This window comes from Cynoglossus semilaevis, chromosome 3 (genome assembly GCF_000523025.1).
Source record: "Cynoglossus semilaevis isolate Cse_v1.0 chromosome 3, Cse_v1.0, whole genome shotgun sequence".
Lineage (NCBI taxonomy): Eukaryota > Metazoa > Chordata > Actinopteri > Pleuronectiformes > Cynoglossidae > Cynoglossus > Cynoglossus semilaevis.
The window spans coordinates 96,723-105,727 of record NC_024309.1 but is presented as its reverse complement, the minus strand read 5'-3'; the positions used below and the strand labels follow the sequence as shown (position 1 = coordinate 105,727).

The following is a 9,005-nucleotide window of genomic DNA, read 5'->3' as shown; positions in this document are numbered from 1 at the left end:
TATTGTGACCACATATCCCTCTGGCTGGGTGATGACCCACTCACAGGCGAGGTTGTGAGGATATGCATTTGGGTGATATGGGGAATGGAACTGCCCAGTACCAGACAAGGTCCCTCCACAAGCTGAGTAGAAGAATAGAAATATAACAAGTGAAAAAATATGAATCCCTATTGAAATAGTCCCCTGTATCATTGTTGATTCTAATCCTTTGATCCACACATTTGCTTTCTTCCGTTTGTGTTGTTTTTTTGGAACTTGCCCATGTGAAGGAAACTAACTTACAGATGCAGCTGAAACAGAGAGTTTCTCTATGGCATATATTGTGCTACATATGATTGTGCTACATTTGCTTTCTTTCGTAGTTTGTTATGACTAATATGTTCTAAAAAATTCATGAAAAAGTGGTTAGATGGCCAGAATTTGTCATGTCATGTGTTTTACAGGAGAAAAAAACAAACAAACCATCTGTATTTGAAAGAAAATGCCAAAAAGTATTCAATATCTTAAGGAAAGTTTGGTATCACTACTAAAGACTTAGTAGTCTTTAAGACACAACTAAAGTTACTTTTCTCCAGCTGTTCCATCCTGCCTGCACTCTGTTCTTCACCTTGGGCTGGCTTGAACACTGAGGGTCGTATGTTTGACACCCCTAATGTAGACAGTCAGCGTGGGAGGTAGGTGGAAGCTTTTACGTATAGTACAAGATGGTCTTAGTTCTTACCAACACCATAGACAGCCCTGAAACCTGCCCGGCTTACTGAACCGTCGGACTTGAAGCGAATCCACAAGGAGTTGGAGGATGAGATAATGGGAGCAGGCAGAAAGCTTCCACAGTATTTTCCCATCAGAGGGTCAGTCTCTGTCCTGCCATCACGCACCTGGGTAATGACGAATAAGCAACAGAGTTAGGCTTGTACTAAGTACATTTATAGAGTTCTTGGTTAAAATCAACTATGACTAAAAAAAAGTTGTCTTTTTGGCCTTTGGTCAAAGCAGAGGTTTTGCATGATATTGGATCACCAAAAATGAAACTGATGTGCAAGCATAGTTTAAATTAGTATTCCTTTATGATAATTAGAAGTGACATAATATCATCTGGAATTTAAACATTAATATCTTACCTCTACAAAGTCAAAAGCACAGCCCGTGTGTGTTTCCAGGTTCATGTGAGTGAAATTCAGCTTCACTTTTTCACCAACTGGCAAGCTAATCAAATATATACATTGGCGGTTGTGGGCATAGTCATTGGGCCAGTTAGGTGAGATTATAATGCCTTCACTGCTGGTATAAGTACCGCCACAACCAGGATCGCCTATAAAAAAATAAAAATAAACTATAAAACAAATCTTTCTACTAGTGTGTATATGAAAAAAAACATACATTTTTAGATTCAATTAAAAACAAATGAATGTAATAAACAGCCTACAGACTAAGGATTATAATTATAACCCCGTATTGTGTAGCTTTAAATTAATATTTTACTTTTACTTCCACCTTGACTCTTAACCAGTTATGCATATGCAACACAATGTTGTGTACAGTAACAATGTACAATAGTTTACGTAAATCATCACCAATAAAATATTTTTGCACTGGAAATGTGTTTAAATTTTCTTAAAACAAATCATAAAATTGACATATAAGATTTATTCTTCTAACTAGTCAAAATCATTATCAAACTTCAAGTAGTACAGTGGAACCTCAAGATACGAGCATAATCCGTTCCAGGACCGAGCTCTTTACTCAAGGTGCTTGTATCTCAAACCATTTTTCCCATAAGAAAAAACAGAAAAAAAAAATCTGTTCCGCCCCTCTATAAAACTCCCTTATTAGTCCTTATAACAATGGAAAAAACACACAAAAATTATAAGGATTCCTGTGATATAAAATAAAAATGGTTTTAATTCTGAGTTCTTACAGTACCTTTGACATAGACGATACAGTAGTGGCTAATGGTGGCATGTGCGGAGGAGGAGGTTTTTTCAATTTGTATTCTTTCTTTAGTGGGCACCACGCTCATACTTATCGAGAATTTCATGCTTTATTTCCAAGGTCATTATGCATTTCTTCCCACTACCATCCTTACTACTCACTTTATAAGAACTCATCACTATAATGAAAAATAATGCACAAAATAGAAAATCACATAGATAACGCTACATACGGAAGCGATGCTTATGGAAGTCACCGAACACGGAAGTGAACGAGTGAGGTGGCGTGCGTCTGTAAGTGAAGTCTCATATCTCAAATCTTTACTCGTATCTCTAAGCAATAATTTGCTCGAAGGCTTGCTCGTATCTTGTATGTCGAGACACTCTCGACATCTCAAGGTTTCACTGTACTTTGAGCACAACATGCTGGATCTTGCGTTTCATTCAATTTTAAATATGTCCGTTTACTTTGATCAATTTCTGCATTTTTTTTCTTCTTAGAGAAACTTTTTATATGTCTCTTTCTCTGAACTACCTAGCACAAATGCTGTAAATCCTGCCATTTAACAAAAGCCAGAACCCCAGCTTTCATTTTTCTTCTTTTCCTTTCAGCTTTGTCCCTTTTTTCAGGGGCTGCCACAGCATATCATTGTTTTCCATCACACCTTGTTCTCTGCACCTCCAATTATCTGCATCTCCTCCCTCACTGCATCCATAAATCTCCTCTTCGGCCTTCCTCTTTGTCTCTTACCTGGTAGCTCCATCTCTAGCATTCTCCTTCCAATGTATCCACTGCCCCCTCAACCTAGCTTCAACTATTCTTTCCCAAACCTTCATTGTATGGCTCATCAGCTTTAGTCCTCTGTAGTTGTTACAACTGCACTGCACACCACCCTTCTTATAAATTGGCACCAGTCTCTGAAATTCTGTTAAACAACCTAGTCAGAAAATCTACCACCATTGCTCTTCCACTGGTATGTCATCGGAACCAACTGACTTTCCACTCTTCATCCTCCTCAGGGCTTTTCTAACTTCATCCTTTCTAATCTGATCTACCTTCTTCCTAATAGTTTCTGGCTCTTCATTCCTTTGTTCTCTTTCATTTTCCTCATTTAACAACTCCTCAAAGTACTCCTTCCATCTTCTCAGCACACTTCTCCTCACTTGTGTTCACATTCCCGTCTCTGTCCTTACTTTACGTTATAACACCCTTACCTTCACCAACACGCCATTACTGCATGTTATTGAAGCTACTAATCGACGCTGTCATCTGATTTGGTTCACACAGACACAAGAGCTGCAAATGTGTGTGTTTTTTTTCCCTATGACAGCTGTTTACACACAAACCCAGCACACAGCAGCAGCAGCACACACACAAAAACTTTCAGAGATGGGGGGGTCTGGAATCAAAGGGATGGACAATGTTTTCAAGGTGGAAATACAGGCACTACTTTAAGCTCGTCGAGGTAAAAGGTAAAAATGTAAATTATGTCCCAGAACAAAGAGTTTGTCCACGTACGGTGGAAGCAACTTCAATTTAATGAAGCACATCTCGAAGGTTAACGCTTCTACTACGTCAAATTCCTCTCTTGGCACTTTGTCATATGCCTTTTATAAACACACAATGCAGCTCCCTCTGTACTTCTCCATCAGCATTTTCAAGGCAAATATTGCATCTGTGGTACTCTTCCTCAGCATAAAAACATACTGCTGTTCACAAATCTCCACTTCCTGCCTCAACCTAGCTTCAACTATTCTTTCCCAAACCTTCATTGTATGGCTCATCAGCTTTAGTCCTCTGTAGTTGTTACAACTGCACTGCACACCACCCTTCTTATAAATTGGCACCAGTCTCTGAAATTCTGTTAAACAACCTAGTCAGAAAATCTACCACCATTGCTCTTCCACTGGTATGTCATCGGAACCAACTGACTTTCCACTCTTCATCCTCCTCAGGGCTTTTCTAACTTCATCCTTTCTAATCTGATCTACCTTCTTCCTAATAGTTTCTGGCTCTTCATTCCTTTGTTCTCTTTCATTTTCCTCATTTAACAACTCCTCAAAGTACTCCTTCCATCTTCTCAGCACACTTCTCCTCACTTGTGTTCACATTCCCGTCTCTGTCCTTACTTTACGTTATAACACCCTTACCTTCACCAACACGCCATTACTGCATGTTATTGAAGCTACTAATCGACGCTGTCATCTGATTTGGTTCACACAGACACAAGAGCTGCAAATGTGTGTGTTTTTTTTCCCTATGACAGCTGTTTACACACAAACCCAGCACACAGCAGCAGCAGCACACACACAAAAACTTTCAGAGATGGGGGGGTCTGGAATCAAAGGGATGGACAATGTTTTCAAGGTGGAAATACAGGCACTACTTTAAGCTCGTCGAGGTAAAAGGTAAAAATGTAAATTATGTCCCAGAACAAAGAGTTTGTCCACGTACGGTGGAAGCAACTTCAATTTAATGAAGCACATCTCGAAGGTTAACGCTTCTACTACGTTGTCAACCAGTGAAGTGCGGTCAGGGGAGGCAGTGAAAAAAAGTACATAAAATAAATATTAATATTTTCCACTGATCTGTGTGAAAGCTGGATTTTCAGTATGACTCTACGCATTTTTGACATTTAATTAACTAAAAATCGCCAAATTTGAGTATTTTGGGATAAAATACTGAGCAGAAAGCCCCGGTGAGGCAGTGGAGAGCTGTGCCTCACATCTGACGCGTGCCTGTTTCTGTTCATCAGCATATCACCAATATGACAATATTAACATTAACAGAAATATTAAAAAATAAAAAATAATAAAAAAAAAATATACTGTTGTCAACTCTTGTCACTGTTGACAACAGTTAATGAGCCTTCAATGGTAAAATACCTAAGACAGGAGAAGCTGGTCTGCTGTGCAGAAAGACATTTTCTAAATACAATCAATGGTTAAATGGCTAAGATAGTGAGATGACTGGGTTGGCTGGGTGGATGAATGATTGCATGCATGGATGGATAGATTAATGAATGTTTAGGAATTAAAGTTGGATTTGTTAAACAAAACATTTTCAGTACAATTTTAAAAGCACTTCTGTTAAACTGTTTATTTTTCTTTTTAAGAACATACTTAAAATACAGTATGTCCACCAGTTGTCTAAAGTTGTAAAAGTTTGATTAATTTAATTTCCACCACAGCAAGTTAAAAGCACTTCATATTGTTAGAATGTTTACTTTTGTAGAGTACAGTTGTACCAGTTGTGGTCTGTTGAGGTGCAATAAATTAAAACCTTTGTTCAGCTACCTGTCTTTGCTTTTCTACTCTACATTTTTAAACTTAAAACAAAATGTAACGCATTAGTTACTTTCCCTGGCAATTACTTTTTCAAATTAATGTGCCCAACACTGCCTGCTGCACATCCTTCCCAGCTTGATTTCTCTGTCTCGCCTATATATACAACTCCTTTTCTCCTTCCTTTTTGTCCAAACTCTCATACATCTCCTCATATGCCTTTTGTTTGGCCTTGGCCACTTCCCTCTTCACCTCCCTTGTCACGTCTTTGTACTCCAGTCGGTTTTCTTCTTTTCACTCACTGTCCCATCTCTTCTTTGCTAATCTCTTTCTCTGCACACTCTCCTGGACCTCATCATTCCACCACCAGGTCTCCTTGTCTTCCTTTCTCTGCCAAGCAGACATACCTAGCACCTTCCTACCTTTCCACCACTTGATCTTCTGCTCTGTCTTCACTCTCTTCCTTTTTTTTTCACACCATCGTCATCTTGCAAACTACCATCCGATGTTGTTTGGCTACACTCTTGCCTGCCACAGCCTTACAGTCCTTAATCTCCCTCAGATTACCTCTTCTACACTCCTCCACTCTTGTAAGTCACATCCCAACCCAATCCAGCTCATTCTAGAACTTCACCTTTTCTTCCAACTCCAACCCACCTGTGGAGCATAACCACTGACAACATTCATCATCACTCCTTCTATTTCTACCTTCACACACATCAACCTGTCTGACTCTAACCACATTTTTTGCATATTCTTACTTTAGGATCACCCCTACTCCATTTCTCTTCCCATCCGAACCATGGTAAAATAGGCTGTAGCCTCTTCCAATTCAGACCAACACTTCTGTCCTTCCTCTTTTCTCTTTTTGTCCGAATCAATCGCCCTCCTGTTCTTCTTTGTTTTTGAGTAGTAGTCCAATTTCCACCAGTACCCTGTAGGTCAACAGCACTGTTGGCCGTCGTTGTTAAACCAGGCCCTGACCAATCCGGTATTGAAAATGTTTTTGTTGTACGCACACTTGATTTGGCCAAAGGTTTTACACTGGATGCCCTTCCTGACCCAACCCTCACCATTTATCCGGGCTTGGGACTGGCACTCTAGAAACACTGGCTTTAGAACCCCAGCTTTCATAAGAGTGTAATTTCCAACAAACATTTTCTTACTTGGTGAAGTTATGTATGTGATGTGAAATCCACGGTCAGAGACAGAGCTGTCAGAGTGGAAGTGGATCCATGCAGCTGGTCCTGTGGTGCTTAGAGGTGGTGGCTGTATAGTGCTGCAGTACTTGCCCAGAACTTGGTCTTCAGAAAGAAGACCATCTCGGACCTAAAAAAAAAAGAAAAAGAAAAAGAAGGAAAAGGCAATAATAGGGGAGATCTGCAGTATTAGGTACAAAACTACAATTGTTCGCTGAGCTTCCACACTTAGAATGTTTAATATTAATTCAACAATTATATTAATAATGTTAATGATAGTATTCTACAAGATAGCAGAGCACAAGCTGCTGCATTGAGAAAACAGCACCTTGCATTTGGCCTGATTAAGTAAAATGGCTAGTTGGACAGTTTTTTGTTTTTACTTATGCTGTGTCCATTAGATCTGATCATAAAAAACAATATATAATGCATCATGTCTCACCTCCAAAAAATCATAGTTGCAGTCACTGTGGTGCTCCAAACTGAGAATCCCAAATGCAAACGTGATTATTGTTCCTGGATCAACTGTCAATGTCCAATAGCAGTCCCTGTTTGGTGGATAGTTTCCTGGATAGCCAGGTGAGTTAATGCTGCCATAGGGAGCAGTTAGTTGTCCTCCACATACTTGCATACCCCCCCCAAAAGAAAAGGATTTTGTCAATGAAAAAGTTAGCCAAAAAAGCAATTATGAAGTTAGCAAAAAGACAAATCTATGAAAAGCACTGATGTGGCCAAAAATAATCCAAGTCTGAATTGATTGGCAAATTTCACAAAATCAGTAAAGAAATCAGTTCAGATTTAAAAACTCTAAAAAGTACTTGTGGTAACCACATACCTGGTACTTGAGACTCCCAAACAATTTTGAATCCTCCGGCACTGACAGAGTGGTCAGAACGAAACCAGAAATACAGGGAATTGTGGGAGCTGTACAGTTCTAAAGGGTTATTTTGGCCACAGTATTTGCCAATAATATGAGCAGATGCACTGTTCCCATCCTGAATCTGAAGGAAGTCAAAGTTGCAGTTGGCACTGTTCTCGAGGTGAAAGAACGGGAATGTAATCCGAATAATCTGTTAAAGACAGCAGAAACATTTCCAAAGATCACTTTTACTGTGTACCACTGACAATAATTTAATATCCTAAGCTGGATTTCTCTTTGTATTACATACTGACTTAGTTGTTGTTTTGGTTTTACAAATATAGCAAATATATCGTTCAATATGAATGACTCTTTCATATGACTTGGGAGTCATGAATGAACTCTGTGAATGATTTACTCCCTGCGAATGAATCACTCTCTACGAATGTATTTCCAGATTCGTTCAATATGAACAAATCTTTCATATGACTCGGGAGTCAAGTTTCATTCCAATCACTCGCGAATGACACATCTCTATTATGTGGAATTGTAAGGTCTGGCGCTTCAGCTTCAAGCTGATCAATACTACAGAACAGTATATGCGCTCTCAGCATGGTGGTACTGATGTTCTTTCTTATCTTTTTGTTTTGTCTCTTAGCTGTCTCATCTCTCTCTTTTTAATTGAAGTGATCTTGTCTCCTATTGTTGATCCTGGTCATCAGGGCAGGGACAACAGCAGTTGGCTAAAGCTACCATTTTTGCTGTTATTGATAATATTAATTAATTGGGACTGTCCACAATGTAATAAACTAAAAAAATGGTACTAAAAATTATTACAGTAATGTACTTTTAAAAATCCCATTGGTACTGCTGAAGCTATTAGTTTCATTGCCAATGTCACTGTCTTACAGTAGATGTAATGGTATCAGGTTTTTCCAAAATGTAAATTGTATTAATTTTTTTTACTCTGTAGCTTCTGGTGTCTTTCCCAGCTTTTCACTTACTCCCTTTCTATAGGTGCGTGTAAATTGATATACCCTTTACTGAGGTGCAGCAGACGTCACGGAAAACAAAGCTCACAAGCTTCTTGCAAGTATCAGAAGGAACTCTGGACCATCGCTCCTTTGCAAATGTTACCAGATCTTTGAGGTTCGAGGGTTTCTGTGCTGTCACCCGTTTCTTGAGCTCCATCAATAGGTTCTTTTCAAGAATCTTGATGCACTGCTCTTTCCTCATGAGTCCTTCCACTTTAACCAAGTTGCCAGGCCCATTAACAGAAAAGCAGCCCCACAGCATGATTCATGACTCATGTTTTTCGCAAATCATGTTTAGACCGTCTGTAGCTTGTGTGATGGTGTTTAACTACCACAAGATCAGAATTTCCCTGATGTGGTGTGCAAGGTCCCCACAGAGAATAGTCCTTTAGACAAAAGGGGGTGCTGCAGAGAATGTTTAGGAAATCCAATATCATTTTCTGCCATGGCCCCCCTCAGGGGGTAGAAGTTTTTGTTACGGCCTCCCCATTGAAATACTATTGAGCGCCTGGCCAAGCCACCGGGAGACTCAGAGACATTCAAGAGACATTCAAGGGCAGACAGAAGATTCCAGCGTCGCCCTGTCCCAAAACAATCTACTATCTTCATTGGCTCCCAGACATAACCGGCCTTCTCAAGGACAGTTATCTCTCTACTCTCCTGGATGTTTATGCAGACAAGATGCTCCGAGCCCCCC

The 9,005-nt window shown here is 39.6% G+C and overlaps 1 protein-coding gene across 1 annotated transcript in view; it reads right to left on the bottom strand.

Moving 5' to 3' along the window:
* Positions 1-9,005, bottom strand: part of cubn (cubilin (intrinsic factor-cobalamin receptor)) — a 90,338-nt gene that overhangs the window by 65,036 nt on the left and 16,297 nt on the right. The window contains 6 exon segments of the mRNA XM_025054505.1: positions 1-122; positions 722-878; positions 1,122-1,312; positions 6,383-6,545; positions 6,858-7,039; positions 7,251-7,485. The exon segment at positions 1-122 is cut by the window's left edge and continues 51 nt beyond it. Coding sequence (XP_024910273.1) covers positions 1-122; positions 722-878; positions 1,122-1,312; positions 6,383-6,545; positions 6,858-7,039; positions 7,251-7,485 — 1,050 coding nt within the window.